The following is an 18,311-nucleotide window of genomic DNA, read 5'->3' as shown; positions in this document are numbered from 1 at the left end:
AGGTTGGGAGCAGAGCCTCAAGCTGACACTGGAAGCCTTGTGTCCCGGGAGCACCTGGCCCGGGACCTTGGCCGGGGGGGGCTCACTTGGTGTCCCCAAGGCTGCCAACTCGCCCCACTTACCAAAGATCCACCACGTTGCCATGGTAACCAAGGCTGAGGGCCTCCTTCCTCTTCCTCGCTTCCCTGGAAGGGGCAAGGGCAGGACAGATGGCCCCATCGCACCTGCCCACGGCTACCCACCCCCAACACACAGGCCCCAAGCTGGTGGGGATGCAGAAGGCCCAGGAGGCACCCAAAGCACCAGGTGTGAGCGTAGGCCTGAGATGCAGGGACCCATGAGGTGTGTCTTTTGAGGACCCAGGCCTGAGGGGAACAGCAGACTGAATGCCCTCGGGGGGGCTGGCTGGCAAAGGTGACAATCCCTCCCCGCCCCAAAGTGTAGAACTCGATTAGTAGAATTAGGGCTGTTGCCGCGAGGACTCTACAGGGATCTTTGTAGAACTCACTCAACGTGATCTTTAAGTTGCAGATGTCACTAAAGGTGACTCTAAACATTATTTGGGGGACTTCCCTGGTGGCGCAGTGGTTAAGAATCCACCTGCCAATGCGGGTGACAGGGGTCCGATCCCTGGCCGGGAAGATCCCACATGCCACGGAGCAGCTAAGTCCATGCACCACAACTACTGAGCCTGCACTCTAGAGCCCATGAGCCACAACTACAGAAGCCCGCGCGCCTAGAGCCTATGCTTGGCAACAAAGAGAAGCCACCGCGATAAGAAGCCCGCGCACCACAACGAAGAGTAGCCCCCGCTCGCCGCAACTAGAGAAAGCCCGCACGCAGCAACAAAGACCCAACACAGCCAAAAATAATAATAATAATAAACAAATAAATAAACAAACATTATTTGGAAAAATAAAAGGACAAAAAATGAAAGCGTATTTGGGGGAAGCAGAAGATTTGAATACATGAAAGCCCCACAGACATGGGAGGATCGCCATTCCCATCTGCGTCTCCGCAGCTCAGGGAGCAGAAATGTGCCCAGACGGCTGCTTAAGGCACTTGTCACACTGATTTGGACGGTGTGTGTGTCCACGTGTGTGACCGTGGAAGTAAGCACCCAAACTCTGTGTGAGTGATGAGAGGGAGCAGGCAGCTGGAGGAGGGGTATTTAGAGATGACAGAGATGTCACAGCGGTTGAAAGTGTGTGTGAGCATGCGAGTGTGTACATGCGGGTGTGTGTGGGTGCGAGTGGGCACGTGTGCTCCAGAGGCACCCACAGGATCGGAGCCAGATCAGGCGAGACCCTTCATGCCACACTAGGAGGCTGGAACTTCTCCTGTGATTAATGGAGAGTTTTCTGCCAGTTTTCAAAGATCTATGTCCAAAAAGTATCCAGTCTTGGTAATGGGAATATTTCTCACACTCTGTGTGTCTTTGAACATTTTCACATAAGCCCCCTGGAGACCCTGGGCGAGTCTAATTGCAGCAGGTGGAGCCCCCTGTGCAGAGGCGAACCCCCCACACGGGGCTCAGTTCTGCGGAGCAAATTCGTTGAGAGGATGCTTCAAAAACGGCACCTGACCAGCGGCCTCCAGGGCAGCCCCGCCCCGTCCCCACGGAGACAGCTGAGGAGACAGCACGCAGCAGGGAGGGGCCCGGCGCCACAGGACCAGCCGTGGCCCCCTTGGGGAGGAGGACGGGCCTCGCAGAACCTGACGGGGTCCTGTTGAGGAGAAGCTCCACCTCCCAGGGGTCGAGCAGATCCGAGCCGCACCTACTGCGTGCCAGGCCCTGGGCTGGGCACTGAGGCACCACGGGGAGAAACGCAAGACACGCTCTTTGCAAAACTGTGGCCGAGCGTCGGGGTCACCGAGAAAACTACTGAAGTCTGTTAGACCACGTGTATGGGCACCACGGATGCACACGGGCTTCCCCCACGCTCGCGGAAGGGACCAGCGAGAAGCAGAAATTTAGAAGGTCCCAGCCCGGTCTCCCCCCGAGCCGGACACTGTACCTGAGTCTTTCAATGCAGCGGTCCAAGCTGTCGGTCACTTCCATCAGCCAGCCTTGCTTGTGGCGTTTCATGAGGGCCGCTCCATCCACCTGGGACCACGAGGCACGGGTGTAGATCACCCCCTTTCCCAACAGGGCCAGGCAGACCCTACGAGCTGCTGTCCGTATTTACTCCCCCTCCTGCCTTGCATCAGCAAACCTGGATTTCGCTCAGGGTGACGCTGTGCTCGGCCCCAGGGGATGAATCACATCCTACGTAATCACAACTGCCCTCCCACCGCTTCCAGCCTCCCCTGTGGATAAGAGTGTCCGTTTGATCCCATACTGACTGATGAAGTAAAAGAAGGAGCTTCTAAGGCATTATCTTCCTGCTAAAATAGAGTCAGCCATAGCTGGCACTTCTCCTTTTCCCTGCCTTGAATGTAGATGGGATGGCTGGGGCTGGGGCCGCCACTTGTGTGTGCACTAGGGAAGCCCAAGAGAATCTAGAGATGTTGACCCTGACATTGAGCTGCTGAGCCAATGCCAGCCCTGCTGGTTACCTGAAAAAAATAAAACCCTCTTTGTGTAACCTGCTCTCGTTGGGTTTTCTGTCACCTGCAGCCAAGTGGGCTCCTAACAGGTACATCTGTGCATGTCACAGGCTTACTACCAGCCAAGTGCAGATCCCACGGGTGCGTGCCCCCATGCTTTCCTCACAGCCGCCCCTCCTCTTCTGCTCCCTTCCTCTCTTCCTGCCCGAGGAACTGAGAGCCAGAGGGAAGGCTCCTGCGCTCTCCCCGGCTCTCCCCCGACCGACCGCTCTGTCCGTTATGGGGGAGCCTGGCTCACTTATTCACAGGCTGTAGTCCAGGCCCCCAGGGCAAGGGAAGCCAGGCCACAGGCTGGCGGTTTCACGGCAGAGTGTCGGCAGGCACTGGCCCTGGCAGGTGATGGGCACTTGGAAGGCAGGCGCGTTCGCTGCCCTTCGGACCCAGGCTGGGAGGCTTCGGTGGGGGGTGAGGGCGAGAGAAGAGGGGGCAGGCGGGGGTGGGGGGCTCTGGAGGAGGGCGGGGAGGCGCTCCCGCCAGCTCACCTCTGCAATCACGCCGACGCACCCCACGATGACGGCGGCTTTGGCCTGAGCCCCACTCATCCCGCCGAGCCCGGAGGTGACGAAGACCTTCCCGGCCAGGTCCTGGACGCCCAGGTACCGCCGCCCGGCGTTCAGCACGGTGAGCTGCGGGGCAAGGACTCGGGTTCACGATCCACGCCAGCTCGTTCACCCCCGGCCCGCGGGCAGGCGTGGCCCGTCTCTCACCACCGTGCCGTGGACGATGCCTTGGGGACCAATGTAGCAGTAACTGCCCGCCGTCATCTGGCCATACCTGCCCACAGAGGGGAAGCGGGGTGAGCCGGTGCCTGGGGCCCCACTGCCCATGGCCTAAAACGCACTGTCATCACCCCAAGTGCAGCACTACCTTCTCCTTCAGAAACAAAAGAACGCTATAGAAGAGGCCACAGTCCCCATTTCTGGTCCCCCTCAGACCTTTCACAGACAGGTTTCATTCTCTTAAAAACCGTAATAAAATCGGTGAAATCACTGGGGACATTTAGCCACACGGACGAGAGCTGACATGACCCAGCACCTCCCGCTGAGGATGGGGCACCACGCCGTCCCGTGGGGGCCAAAGCCGGGGGAGCCGACCCGCGCCCGCAGGAGGAGACCCGGGGCCGGGGAACACACAGCGGCAAGGGCCGCGGCCTCCCGGCGACACCCCGAATCCCGACAGTCTGCGGGATTCCGGTCCCGGGACGCCCAGCCACCTTCACGGGGGCCGGGGCGGGGAGCTCTGCCACCCGTCAGGGGACGCCTGAGACCCACGTGCGGCGTGCAGGGCGGAGTCCAGCGAACGGAGTGTTTTGTGTGAGCGGTTATTGCTGTTTACATAAATGGCCTTGTTCTGTAGGCACTGTTTCTGGAGCTGTGTTTCCCCCAGACAAAAGGCCCGTGGGGGCCTTTCCATGTCAGCACCCGCAGACCTTTCGTGGCTCCACGGTCAACCCCATCAGAGGTCACAGGACGTCCCCTCTCCCTGTCAGTCAGCCGGGCGGCTCGGCTGGGCCACAGGACGAGGCTGCAGTAAGCGACCTCCCTGGCCCTGCCGTGCCCTCCAGGGTAGAATCCAGGCAGGCGGTGCCAGGGCATCAGTGCAAACATTTAAAACACTAATAGCCAGCATCACATTCCGGAGTGACCGCCACCAGCAGGGCATAAGCACTCCTGCTGGCATCACGTGATGATTACCCAACATTTGCGTTTCTGGCAGTGTGATGGGAGATTGTGCTGTTGCCTTACTTTTACTCTTCCCTGAGGACCACTGAGGTCAGGAGACCCTCGAGGCTGCTTTCTGGACCTTCTCTCCTCTGGATCAGGGTGGATCCTGATTCTCGCAGATCTGAATGCCGAGCCTGTCCCATAACTGGGACAAAGCGCTGGACCATTTAGAACCTCTGCTTCCTCTTCCAAAAAATGGGGAGTCACGACCTTTGCCTTGCAAGTTTGTGTGAATATGACAGGACGTAAGAGAATGAGGCTGATGTGATAAACATCTACCAGGGAGGCGGGTGAAAGCATCAGACCCCGACGCAGGGCGTGCTCCCTGGTGGCCGCCACCCACGTCGCCTTCACAGATAGGATCTGAGTTCCAAGGTCGCACAGGGACATGCGGCAGGGCCGGGAACCGATTTTAAGTCCTTCTGACTCCATCCTTTGTCTCACCTGACCCACTGCAGCTGCTCCTGAGATCACTCTTGGGGGTAAAATCATGGGGTCAGAGTTGTCTCCATTTGGGACTTTGACCGCAGTCACTGGATGTGGCCCTCCCGCGCCCCCGGCCTCGCTGTATAGACCTTGACACCCCAGCCTCTGGCTGCCTGTTCCCCCACATACCCCCCACCACGGAAGGGACCAGTTCCATTTTTGTCAGCCTGATGGTGAAAAGGCTTTGCCCTGGTCACCTGGTCCTTATACAGGTAACCCCTTCCCACCTCTATGGTGATTTGCATCTTCTCTTTGGTCAACTGCTCCCAGCGCCTGGGGTCAGCCCTCTGGGGCAGCCAGACCAGGTCTGACTCTGCAGCTCCGCCCCTTTAAGCTTCTGTCCTGAGCCTGCGGGACAGGAGCACAGGGGCTGGTCCACGGCCACACTCAGGCCGCTGACCAGACACCGACTACCCCTCTGCTCCCACTGGTACAGAAGAGGTCGCCAGGCCTCATAATAAGTAATAGTAACAGCAACTTATTATATAATAACAGTAACTACTTATGACGAAGGAAAAAGGTAATTGGGTTTCTGAGCCTCAGTTTCTTCCTCCACAAAATGGGTTAATAAGGGCCCCTAGCTCAGAGGCTTCTGTAAATCCTAGAGCAAGTGGCGGCGACCATGATTACAATCATTCACAGGCTATCGGCCTGAGGCCCGGCAGGTTGGCCCCCAGCACGGCAGACTCGCTCACACTTTACGTGGTTACAATGCCAGCGCACCGCTCCCGGAGACCCACAAACACGTGCAGATCAGGGATGTCCTGTCGCATTCTTTACCTTCCCAGAGAACTGGGAACAACCCAAACCAGGTGGCAAGTGAGCTAAATAAATTACAGTGCAACAGCACTGCCGGTGAAACCGAGCAAGTCAGCCCGAATCCCGAGGAGGGGACAGGTGCAGAGGGCGCTGTCCCTAGCTGTCCAGTCACCCCCGCCGAGCGTCCGCACACACACGGGATGTCGGGCAGGACACAGGAGACGCTGTGAACTGGGGCGTCTGGGCGGGAGGAGGTTCCCTTCTCGCTGTGGCTCCTGCTACAACGTCTGAGGGAACACCTCCAATTGGAGCGTTAATGGGACAGCGCCCTCAGGGGCTGCAGAGACACACACATCGTCAGAGCTCACAGAACGGAGCACGTGACGTGTGCGTTTGTGCATTCGTGACATGTAAATTTCACTTCGAGACCAACAAAACTCTGGGGACTTCTCTGGCAGTCCAGTGGCTAAGACTCCATGCTCCCAATGCAGGGGTCCCAGTTGGATCCCTGGTCAGGGAACTAGATCCCACACGCATGCCGCAACTAAGAAGCCCGCGTGCTGCCACTAAGAAAGTCTTCATGCCGCAACTAAAGATCCCGCATGCAGCAACTAAGACCCAACGCAGCCAAATAAATAAATAAACATTAAAAAAAGAAAAAAAACTATGGACAAATACTGAATTCCAGGCAACAATATTTGCAGCTTACTTTGAGACGCATCAAAAAAATGATAGTGGATATAGGGATGGATAGACAGACAGATAGGAGATCAAGTGAATTTAGTAGCATATTAATCACAGAATCTTGGTGTTCCCTGTTAATTCTGCCAATTTTCTGTATGTTTGAAACTGATAGTAAATTGTTGCAAAAGTAGGATTCACGCCTATATGAAAATTGTAGGTATATCTATGAAAACTAGCAGGAAATACATACATGCGAAACTGTGCTATAGAGCTTTGATTGTGAGAGCTTTTCAAAGTTGTAGTTACTGTTGCTGTGTTGCTTTATGATAAAGCCTGGCGAAGGCCATAACATAAGCTGAAACAGCACTTACATTGTAACCCCCATGGCAAAGAGCTTCTCGTACTCCATCCTGGAGGAGTAGTTGGGAATGACCTGCACAAGAGGGGCGGGCTGAGGGCTGGGGGCAGCGCCGTGCCCTTGGGGACGATGGCTCGGCAGGTGTGCGGGCACCTGGCCCTCCCCGCTGCCCTGGGACCCACCATCCCGTTGGTGATGACCAGCCTTGGGGCCCCAGGGCTGCTGGGGAAGAGGCCCAGGGGGTGTCCGCTATACATGACCAGCGTCTGCTCCTCTGTCATCTGGGACAAGTAGGACATCGTCAGCCAGAACTGCGGGGAGAGTGAAACACGGGGGGCTCTGTGAGCGGGGGCCCTGCACCAGCCCCAAGTCCCCCCCCCAGGCCCTAGCCATCCTGCCCGGAACCCTCTACCCTCCAGTGGCTCTCCCGCAGGACCTCCGACGTCCCCAGGTAGCCTCCAGGGCTGGGATCTCAGGCATCAGGGAGGCAGAGCCCGGGTCCTGAGCCTGGTCTGTAAGGTGCTTCCAGGCCAGAGGACGTGGGGGAAGAAAGGCCTGGGGTCAGGGCGGGGCCAGGCCACAGTCCAGCGTACCTGAGCCCAGTTGCCGAACACCTGCCCGTTTCCTCCGTAGGTCACGAGCTCCTGGGGAAACTGGGGAGGACACGATGCTGTCTGAGATGGGGGCCTGGAAGGGAGGCCCCTGCCTGTGCAGGGCTCAGGGGCCGGGTGGCCGATGGCCCCCGAAGGAGGAGTGGGGGGCAGGGGAGGAGCCAGAAGGGGCAAGGCCCGGGGACAGCGGCCCACCCGGGACCGGGTAAGTGCTCAGCCTGGGGTGAGCGTCAGAGCTGGGTCTGGGGTCAGTGTCAGGGGTCTGTCTGGGGCCGGGGCTGAGGAAGCTCCCACCACTAGCTGGAGTGGTCACGTCCTGGGACCCTTTCACCCTCAAGTAAGATCCTCGGGGACCCCCGAAGCCTAACCTTTCTTGAATATGGGTGTCAGAGGTACAGACTGGCGCTCGAGGACGCCGGGAAAGGCACGTGTGGCCACTGAGCACTTGAGCCACAGCCCGTCTGACAAGCTCTAGGGGTAAAATATACCCCCGGTTTCAAAGACTTAGTAGGAAAAAAACACTACAGAATATTTATATTGATGATTACATGTTAAATGATAATATTTTGGATATACTGGGACAAACTACAGTATTAAATCTGTTTCTGTTCAGTTTGCACGCGGCTATTAGAAAATGTAAAGTTACACGTGTGTCTGTTGTACCAACGCTGGTGTCGTGGTGCTGAGGCTGCACCGTAGTTACGGAAGATGCAGCTGCAGGGGGCGCCCTGGAGAAGGGGATGATGCCCTCTCTGCACTGTCTCGGCAACTTCCCTCCAATCTGGCATTATTTCTGAATAAAAAGCTTGAGAGCATGTCATGTGTTTCTCCCACTCCGCTTCCGCCGCGGGCCCCCGGCCCCGTTTCCCTGGCCTTTACCTGGGCCACGGCAGGGTCCAGGTTGTTCATGATCATGTGCATGATGGTTGCAGCCACTCTCGTGCGGCAGGGGTACCGCTCCACGGGGTAGGCCCTGCAAAGGGGGTGCAGCTGCCAGGCCTGACGATGGGCGGGCACAGGCTTCCTTCCTGCTACAGCTCGGGCCCAGCCCGGCCCGGGCTCAGAGGTGGACAGCAAGCCCTGGCATCCCGCAGAAGGCGCCTGGGAGCTCCCAGCAGGAGGTGGTCCCAAACGCGCTCCTGCGTTGTGCCGGGCCCTTCCCACCCAGGCCGCCCCCCCTCCCCGGTGGGCAGGCTCCAACTGGGATAAAGCGGGCTTCAAAGCAGAGCTGAAGCCTCTCCTCCAGGTGGACTTGATTCATCCGTCCTTTCCTTCAGGCCGTCGGTGCTCCTGGGCACCAGTTCTGCGGTGGGTGCCAGGCCAGCAGGCCCAGACAGGAGCGAGGGCATGTGGCTCCTGCTTTGTGGGGTCGGTCCAGACAGTCTGCGCTGCCGGCATTTCCAAGAACAATGGGGCCCAGAGTGTGATGCCCGGGCAGGGGCAGCATCTCCTGGGGACGGTGAGGAAGGCAGATCCTCCCGCCCGGACCTGGCTGCAGCCCCAAGCCTGGCCCAGGGCAGAGGCATCCATGGGCCTCCTAGTGGGAACAGCCTGGACCTCCCCCTCACTGTGTCCTGACCCCCAGCAGGGTCCCTCCAGGGAGCCTCCCACTCTGGGCCCCTGTGCAGCTGTGCCCGCAGCACTCACTTCATTTCAATGTCGGGGCAGAAGCGGTACATGTAGATGTGCCCATACAGTCGCAGCTCCTGGGCGAACTCGGGGGCCAGCAGCTCCTGGGTGTCCGGGGGGAAGTACCGAAGGGCATTCCTCAATGCCAGCTGGTGGTGGGGAAGGGGAGAGAGGTGAGGACGGCAGGGGTGTGGGCTCCAGGCCAAGATCTCCCCACCTGGATTTGCCTCTGCTCCACTCAGAAACCCAGGGCCCCATCCGGAGACTGCCTGGTCCTCACCCCAGGCCAGCCTACCATGTTGCCTCCTGCAGGAAGCCTTCCTTGACTGCCCTTCCTGCTTCCCGTCGGCAGCCCTCAAGTCCCTCCCTCTTCTTGCTCACCGGGGACCAGGCTGCTTGACCCAAGGCAAGGACCAGAGAGGGGCTGCCCTGAGGCCTGTGGCTACAGCGGCAGGTGCAGACTCAAGGGGAGGGCAAGCTGACAAGCCGGGGCCGGAGGCTCTTTGTGCAAGTGTGGAGCAGTACCCAGCGTGGCCGCTAGCCTCGGGCGGCACACAGCTCCGGGAGGCCTGCAGCAGTGCCTGACACCAGGGACAGGCGCCCAAGAGCAGGAAGAAGTGGCTAAGGCTTCTCATCGCACCAGGGAGAGCATCCCGACTCCTGCCCCCGTCAGCCTTCTCCAGGCGGCCCTCGTGCTCCTGCCCGGCCTCGGCGCCTCGGCCCCTTCCCTTCCCGCTGCCCCAGCCCCCGTGCCAGCTGCCTCCCTGGGAGCCCCCTCCTCGAAGCCCCAGTCCAGACGCCTGTCCTTGGGGGCCCGCCTTGACCTTGCCATCTTGACTCTCGGCACCCCCATGCTTCTCTCCCAGCCAGGATTTGCGTCTTCGGACGCTTCGCCATTGGTTGTTTCCTTGCCTCCCATCAGTCTCGCTGAGCTCAAGGAGGGCCAGGGTCCCGGCGGACCCTTCACAGCGCTCCCCCTCCCACCACCCGGCAGGGGCCTGCGGTTGGGGGTGCGGGGTGACGACCCTGTGTCAGGGTGGACGTCGAGGCCATTCCTTCAACCAGCTGACCCTGGAGAACGAACTGCTTTGGGCGCGTGATGAGGAGCCGGTGTGAACGTATTCATTCAGCACAGGTCCACCGAGGGGGAGGCAGTGTAGCCTCAGAGAAGACGGGTGGGCAGAGGTGACAGGAGAAGAGCCTATGGCCCCGGCCTGGGCCCTGAGGACACCAGCACGTGGGCAGGCGGGGCGGAGGGCCAGCCCGGGAGACAGAGAGCCGGGACCCGGCCAGGAGCCGAGGGCAGAGGCCCAGGAGGAGGACAGCCTGTCCCGTGTGCCCTGAGGTCCAGCACGCGCGACAAGGGTGTCACTGGGGGCCTGGGGGCAGGTGGGGTGAGAGGAGAGAGGAGGGGAAGGGTGATTCAGGAAGGAGCCGAGGGCAAGAAGGGCAACGAGGGAAACTCCAGCTCAGGAGTGACGGGAACTTGAAAAGGTTTGCACAGCGAGTCCCTCTTTAACGTCCACGTGGAGTAAAAGCACATAATCCCTTCTCTCTTGGAAAAATCGAAAGGCGGCTAGAAATACCTCCACAGGAGGTGCTCAGACTCCAGCAGACTTGAGAATCGCCCAGAGGGTCAGGTGCATCCGGAGGGCTGGGCCCGCCCGCAGCGTCTCTGACTCACGTTTCTGACGGGTTCCCAGCTGCTGCTGCTGGCCCGGGACCCCCGGGGAGGCACGTGCAAGCCACGCGCAGCAGCGGGGCGGGAGGGGAAGAGGCCGGCGTGGGAAGGACATGCTGCAGAAGGCCAGGGACACGGCTTCAAGGGCAGGCAGGGCTAGGCACGCGCCAGAGGTCAGGAGGGCTGGGCCCTTCACGGTCGTGTCCGGTCCCCTCGGCCTGGGCCTCTGGGGTCCATGTTACTCCTCGATGCAGAGGTTGGGTGGTTTTTTCTATCAGTGTACAGCTTCTAATCAGAGCTTGCCAAGAGAAACTGAACATTTACAGAAAACTTTCAAAAGCAACGTGTCACACACACACGCTCCACGGGAGGCTTGACCTCACTACATGGGCCCTAATACTTCCTACGCAACTGTAGCTTCTTTTATTTCATTTTCTAACGAATACTGGTTCCGACCCCCTAAGCCCACTTCACAGCTGGTGGGCTATTTCTCCTTGTGTACAATTTTCATCTCCGGATTGGTGAATTTCTCTTTATCCCTGAAATTCAGAAAATTAGCCTGGATATGTCTTCATGTGGACTATTCTACATTGGGGTTTCTTTTTGTTCTTTCAACGATAAACTGTCTCTTTATCCGAAATTTCACATTTTTACTAGTTCAGCAAAGTTGTCTTCTATTATACTTTTGTTCAATAACTTTATCTTCTGTGTCTGAATTTACATAATAGGCCTGCAGTGACTATTTCTTGAGTGAAAAAATTAAAAAAGCAGCAGCTCTGCTGGCCCGGATTCAATACTCCAAGCTCTGAATGGGGGGCAGTTCTCGGGGTCAGGATGAGAAAATGGAACTCGGACAGGCGTGTGACCTGCCCCGGGGGGATGAGGGGCAGCCTCAGCAGAGGAGGCCCCATGAGGACAGGCCAGGCGGAGAGGCGGGCCGGTTTCCCAATGAGCTGGGAAAGGCAGGCACAGCTGCCTACCGGGCCCTGCTAACCTCCGGCTGGACCAGCCCGGGAGGCCGCCCGCCTGCTTCTGCATCTCTCGGGGCACCAGCTTGGCCGTGTCGCTGGAAGGACTGATGAGATAACACGCACGGCCCAGCACACAGCGCAGCGCTGCACCCGCCTTCTCCTGTAAAGACACCTGAGCCAGAGCCTGGGGCGTTTCTTGCTTCTCCCCCTCCCCAGCTTTGCAGCTTCCTTGTTACAAGGTCTTCAGTTTACTTCAAACGCTGCCAGGAAGAGCCCGTGGGGGCCACACTTGGGGATTCACCCCCAGGCTCAGCTGGCGCTCAGGCCGCAGTGCTACCGCCTCAGCTCCACCGCGAGTCTGCCCCGGAGGGTCTGCTGTGTAGCACGTGGATTTTCACAGGTGAGATTGTGGCCTGTTATCATATAATGCAGCTACCAGGGGGCTCTTACTGGCAAAACCAGAAGTATCTAAGGCACATAAACTGGACAGAATTCTAGAGACCCCTCCACCTCCCCGACCTTGACCTCACAGGCATAAGAATCGGATAAGCTCAGTGGCCTGTACCCTTAGGGTCACGGGATTATTTCGTAAAAGTCCCGTGTTCAGCCGCTGGGCTGGAGAATTCTGGGTGCCCGATGGGATGGGGGACAGAATTATGGCCCCCAAAGATGTCCACACCCTATTCGCCGGGAATATGTTATGTTACACGGCAAAAGAGACTCTGCAGATGTGATGACGGAAGGACTTTGAGATGTGAGATGATCCTGCCTCTCCAGGTCGGCCCCAGTAATCACAAGCGTCCTTCCGAGAGGAGAGAGGAGGGTCAGAGTGAGAAAGAGGGATTTCAACGTGCTGTGCTGCCAGCTTTGAAGACAGAGGACGGGCCCAGGAGCCCAGGAACGCAGGCGCCTCTGGAGGCTGGAAGGTGATGCAGCAGGGCTGGTGCTTCGGGAGGCCCTGAGGGGAGAATCCCTGCCCTTGCCTCTTCCAGCCTGCACACCTCACCTCTCTGCACTTCAGGCTCCTCTCCTGTAAAATGAGCACATGGTCCCCGCCTCACAGGGCTGTCCACCCGGCACCTGGCACACACGGGCCACCGGGGGGCCAGCTGCCAGGACGACCGTCTGCACACTCATGGCCTCCACGCCGGGCCCCTGTCCGCCTGCCCCCCTAGGAGCTCTGCGCCAGCCCTCGCTCTCTGTGGGCAGCATGCAGAGCAGCGGGTCACACTCCTGCTCCGAGACCTTCATGGGCTCCTGACGCAGTGCGCACTGGCAGGCATCCAGGCCCCCCAGTAGTCGGGCTGGGCCTGGCTCTTGAGGTCGGCACCCAGCCTGGGCCTACGCGGGGCCTCGTCCACCCCAGCTTCCTTTGCACAGGCCCGTCTCTGCATCTCCGCTCACTGCCTCCATCCGTCCCAGATGCCTCCCCTCTCAGATCTCCCAGTCTGGGAACCTTGCCCCTGGTGCCAAGACCACCTCCTCCAAGAAGCTTTCTTAGGTTTCTCCTGCCCGCTGAACTCTTGGAGGGTGTTGGTTCGGGCGCTTAGCACATGGTCTTGATCACTCATTCAACAAACAGCTCTGGCATCACTGAAGACCCAGAAGTGAGCCCCACAGAACCCCACCCTCAAGAAGCTGAGGATTATGGTCAGCAGTGGTGGGAGGTCTTCAGATCTGGGATCTCAGGTCCAGCACAGCCCCTGAGGGTGGGGCACGCTTTGGGGAAATATCGGTAAGAGAAGCTGCACGTGGGGGAGCGGGGATGCCGAGGACGTTTCTGACAGGATGTGACGAGACCCTCCCTCTGCACTACAGTCCCACAGTGACTGAAACGCGACAGCCAGACCATCCTCTGCGTTTCAACAGAATCCACTTAAAGAAGACCAAAGCGTGAAGCATGTTTTCATTCATCCAAACCACGAAAAACAACAACAGTTCAAACAATGGGGCAGCTCCAAACGCACCAACAAGGAACAGCCTCAAAAGAAACCAGCCTGTATGGAAAGCTTCCACTTATGCTTTTAAGAAGGACGGACACACACACCTTGTGCGCACATAGAAAGTGTCCGGAAGGAGACACCAAAAGATTATAAGACGTTATGATATTTGACTTATCTCTTAAAACTACCTTTAAAAGCTTATGTCAAAATTCAAAGGGACATTTAAATAAAACAGAAAACCAGCCACAGGAGAGCGTAAAGCCGGCCGCCGAGGAAGCGGTCCCTGGGTCTGGGCCTGTCCAGGAGGAGCTCTCGTGTCCTCGCGCAGGTCTTGCGGGGAGTGGACGGGTGGGCCTTCCAACACCCACCGCTCCTCCCAGCCGGCTGGCCTCCTACACTTCAGTCCAGCCGGGACACTGTGGACCGCAGTCCGCCCAGAGCCCACCCGCAGGCTAAGGGCTCAGCCCCACGAGACGGCCCCACTTCAGGTGCCAATTACACGCCCCGTTGTCGTCTGTGCTCCTGGCCAACCAGCTAGAAATGGGGAGCCCACGCCCCTCCTCAGGTTTAATAATTCGCCAGAAGGGCTCACAGAACTCAGGGGAACACGTTCGCTGGTTTATTATCTGACAAAGGATGTGATGGAGGGTACAGGTGAGCAGCAACCCTCGGCGGGGGTGGGGGAAGGGGCAGGCGCCCCCTGGCACCTCCACGTGTTCACAAACCCAGCCGCTGCCAACCCTGTAGCTGGGGGATTCGGGAGGCGTAGGCATGGTGGATCATTAACTCCATTCCCGGCCCCTCACGTTGAAAGTTCCAACGTGCAACCACGGCTTGGTCTCTCTGGTGACCAGCCCCGACCAGGAGCCGCCGGAGTGGCCTCCTACCGCCCAGGGAATTCCAGCAGATCTAGGAGCTCAGTGTCAGGAACCCGGGTCAAAGACCAAACAGCAGCAGGAAGGGGGTGGGGCACAGATCAATACGCCTATTTCTCCTTGTCCCCCAGGACCATCCCCACGCCAAAGGTCGAGGCATTGGCGCCCAGCAGGAAGGTGACCAGGGTGGAAACTCTAAAGTCCGCCTGATCCGCCCGCCAGCCCCTCCAGTTTGCACGCCCTGTGCCCCCCCTGCCATGGCCGCCCCGGGAGGGCGGCAGCCTGTCTGGGTGGCGGGATCCCTCTTTACATCTCTGCGCTCACTTGCATTTGCTACTTTCCCCCACGGTTCCTGAAGTTGTCAAGCCATCCTCAGTAAAGGAAAACAGGAGAGGAAAACAGGAGAAAGCTCTTTCTCTGCCTCATTGCGGCCGCCTGCGCACACCTGTGTGTTGTGGCCAGGAGCGGGGCACCTGGTGGCTCAGGCTCCGGAAGCTGGGGCAGGACGTGCAGTCCGGCTCCTACGCTCACTTCGCCTTCCCGGGCTGGAGGTGGCCACAGGCCCCCGCTTCCTGGCTGGGTGATCGTGAGCCCCAGGGTCCCTCCCCATCAGTAAATGGGGGCCGGAGTCCTGCACCCCAGGGCGGCCGCTGGGCAAAGAACGAGGGATGTTGGGTGTGAAGGAGTCTGGCACACACAGCTCAGAGCAGGACGTGGGCACTGCCCAGCCGGACCACCCAGAGGGCAAACGGCCCTGCAGGAGGGGGCCCAGCCTCTTACCTGCTCCTCAGCGGGGCTGAGGCCGGGGGTCCTGACCGGCGCGTGGGGCACCCCGGCCCAGCGTCCACGGTTCTCTGGGAGGGGCCGCAAGGGCAGGCCGGAGCACAGCGCCTGGAGGCTGGACATGTCTGGCAGAGGCGAGGCGGAGGCCCACTCCGTGCGGGGGCCGCGGAGAGACTGGGCAGCCGAGGTCCAGCTGGGCGGGGTCCTCTGGCTCCAGGCCCACCTCCTCCAGCCCCTCATTGGCCCCGGGCCTCCGGAAGGAGCCGTGCGTAGGTCGTAGGTCGTAGGGTCACGGCCCCCAGGCTGGCGGCCCGCAGTGTTGACCTGGGGGCGGTGTCCTGGGAGAGGCGGGCTCCACGCCAGGGACGCCTGGGTGAGGGTCCGTTTGTCCTTTTAGGGGGTGCTGGCCCTGAGGGGCGTGTTTTCTAGGACACAGCATGGGGAGCGCTCTCGTGTCCGGGTGTGTGTCTCGTGGGGGAGTGACACCAGGCAGGCGACGTGGGGTTTGTGTCTTGATGATGGGGGCCCGCGACACTGACCCCGCACAGGGTGTGGTGCCCCTCGTGTCCCTCCTCCCTGCCCCCTGGGTGACGGGTGGCGGGAGGCCGGCCAGCGGCAGCTGCACCCTCCTCAGCCCCCCCGAGGTGCGGGCCTCTCTGTGCCTCAGTTTCCTGGTCTGTAAAATGAAAGCAATAACAGTAGCTACCTCATGGGATCTGTCTGAGTATTAAACGAGGTAATACACGTGAAGGTCTTAGAACAGCGCCTGCACAGAATCAGCACCGGATAAGATGTTACTTTTCTAATTGTTGCCACTATCAAAGAAGCAAGGAACAGAGCAATGTAGTAGCACAGAAAGCAAAGAAAACGTATACACGTGGGCGTGAACTGTCTCTGAAGGATCCACAAGGAACTGGGAGAGAACAGGAGGAAAGGAGACCCTTCCCTGTAAGACTGGTGCTTTCCACATTGCCAGGGCACTGAATGCCACTAAATTGTACACTTTTCAATGAGTAATTTTATGGTATCTGAATTTCACCTCAATTCAAGAGAACTGTGGAGTTTTTGAATTTTGCTCCGTGGACAAACCAAATAAACAAAATGTAAAACTAACAAGGAGTAAAGAAAGGCAGGCAGGCCCTCAGCATGTGCCTCCCTGGGCCTCAGGCCTCGGGCTCCTGGTGCTGGCCGTGGCCTGTCCTCTTCAGCGTCGACTGCCTGCCTTAAGTCTCCCCTCCCGTCACTCCCAGCGGCTACTCCTGTCCTGGCCAGCCTCTCTTCCTAGCACCCGGCGACCAGCACCGAAAGCCCAGCCCTGCCCGCCTGGTACTACCACCCAGGCCACACTGGGCCCCAATCTCTGCCGTGTCACCAGCAGGCCCATCAGGCCTTCTCGAGCCCGGCAGGACCTCTGTCCCTTGGACCATCAACTTAGTCCCTGCTTCCCCTCCTTCCCCTCCAGCCACCCTGCCGCCCTGGGTGCCTTCTCTGAGTATAGCCGGGGCCCTGAGGCCACCGCACCCTGGTCCACACCCCTCACCTCTCCCAGAGTCGGCCCAGCCTCCCTCCCTCCCCACCCCCCTCCCCCCTCCCCCCTCCCCGTAGTCCGTCGGCAGCGGGGCAGTTAGAACAGCCCACACGGTGGCCCACGACGGGCTGGGGACGTGGACGCCCTATCTGCCTCTCCCACTTCTCCCATCCGCCTTGGCCACCTCAGAGCCCCCTTGCTGCTTCCCGTTCAAGGAGCATGTGCATCTTTACGCCCATGGTGGTTTTAAACAAGCCGGCAAATCCTTGCTTGGGTGCTTCTCTGAGTGAGGCTGGGGCACCCCTAGTGGTGCCCGGGGAACCAACAGGAGGCAGCCTGAGGCTCCGTGGGAGCAACGCCCGGAGCCAGACCCCACCTGGGGCGTGAGGAGTGAGAGCGCTGCGGTGTCTGCCCAGCCGTGACGGAGCCTCGGGTCGGCCAGCCTGGGCCAGCCTCCGGACGACCAGTCCCAGCTGCCGTCTGACGCAGTAGCATGAGATCCCCGGTGAGAAGCACCCAATTGAGCCCCTTCCCCAATTCCTCACCCACTAAATTGTGAGCGAAATTGAAATGTTTAACGCCTAAATTTTAGGGCAGTTTGTTACTTAGCAACAGCTACTAGCAGGGCGCCTCAGGGCCTCCGCAAGGGCTGTTCCTTCTGCAGCTCGCCACCTAATCACCTCTGCTGCTGGCACCTCCCGAGGCTGGCCCTGCACACCTCCCTCTGCCTACCCTTATTTTCTTCATAGCACGTTTACCACCTGCCGTGATCGCACATGTTCGCTCCTTTTCCTATGCCCTCCGCCATCCATACTGTAACCCACGAGGGCAGAAAGCGCCCGGTCCTGTCCTCCCCTAGGGCCTCAGCACCCGGTGGGTACCCAGTGCCTGTTCAACGAGGGATTGAATGCATGCGAACTCCCGTGAGAGGGCAGAGGCCGCAGCTGGCGTCTTTTCAGGGGAGCTGCCAAGGCCCTGGGCGAGGCATGCTCACCCTCCCACCCCAGGACCCAGCACTGGGCCCCCAGGGGTCTCCAGGCACTTTCCTGGATGGGAATGGGCTGAGATGCTGTCCTCAACTTTGGCCACCAGGTGGCAGCACAGGGACCGAGACTCCTTCCTAAGGACGCCAGGGGCTGGGACCCTACAGAGAACGCTGGTCCCAATGCAGGTGTAGGGGAGATTGGGGGCCGGCTGGGGGTGTAGATAACCGGGAATCCAGGTCCTGGGCCCAGAGCAGCAGCAGCCCTGCCTGCAGGCCATTCTGGGCGTGAACTGGATGCTCCCCAAGGCTCTCTGTCCCGGTTGTCTGGAAAGTCATAATAAGGAGCTTCTGGTTTGTCTGGGAACTGTTTCCTGCCCCTCTGCCATTTCAGACCTATCATAGCATTTGGAGCCATATCTTTAAGACAGCAGAACTATTATTTATTTAATATTCTCCTTTAAATAGACCTTTAAAACTTACACATAACGGGAAGGAATTTTTCTATCAGCACCTTAACAGAAACCAGAGTCACCTGCCAGAAACAGACAGTAACTGTAAAAATAAAATAATCAGCAACATAAAGTACTTAGATGGCATTCATTGAGTGCCAGACGCCATGACAAACATCTCCTCTGTCTCATTTAGTTCCCACAACACGATGAGGTGTGTCCTAGTACTACCCCA

At 59.0% G+C, this 18,311-nt stretch overlaps 1 protein-coding gene across 5 annotated transcripts in view; it reads right to left on the bottom strand.

Annotated features, from left to right (window-relative positions):
• The window catches only part of UROC1 (urocanate hydratase 1), a 41,893-nt gene that overhangs the window by 18,630 nt on the left and 4,952 nt on the right, over nt 1-18,311 (bottom strand). For 3 of the 5 annotated variants that reach the window (XM_036868349.1, XM_036868351.1, XM_036868348.1), the window contains 9 exons: nt 8,880-9,010; nt 8,112-8,205; nt 7,215-7,274; nt 6,804-6,932; nt 6,635-6,696; nt 3,318-3,384; nt 3,093-3,236; nt 2,019-2,107; nt 123-185 (listed from right to left, as the gene is read on the bottom strand). In XM_036868349.1, coding sequence (XP_036724244.1) covers nt 123-185; nt 2,019-2,107; nt 3,093-3,236; nt 3,318-3,384; nt 6,635-6,696; nt 6,804-6,932; nt 7,215-7,274; nt 8,112-8,205; nt 8,880-8,911 — 740 coding nt within the window. In that variant the 5' untranslated portion in view covers nt 8,912-9,010. Of the gene's footprint in view, nt 1-122; nt 186-2,018; nt 2,108-3,092; nt 3,237-3,317; nt 3,385-6,634; nt 6,697-6,803; nt 6,933-7,214; nt 7,275-8,111; nt 8,206-8,879; nt 9,011-10,545; nt 10,787-15,111; nt 15,303-18,311 lie in introns of those variants that run through there. The other 2 variants (XM_036868350.1, XM_036868347.1) reach the window with 2 other exon arrangements.

Source organism: Balaenoptera musculus, chromosome 11 (genome assembly GCF_009873245.2).
Source record: "Balaenoptera musculus isolate JJ_BM4_2016_0621 chromosome 11, mBalMus1.pri.v3, whole genome shotgun sequence".
In the NCBI taxonomy this organism is placed as follows: domain Eukaryota; kingdom Metazoa; phylum Chordata; class Mammalia; order Artiodactyla; family Balaenopteridae; genus Balaenoptera; species Balaenoptera musculus.
This window is presented reverse-complemented; position numbering and strand designations above follow the sequence as displayed.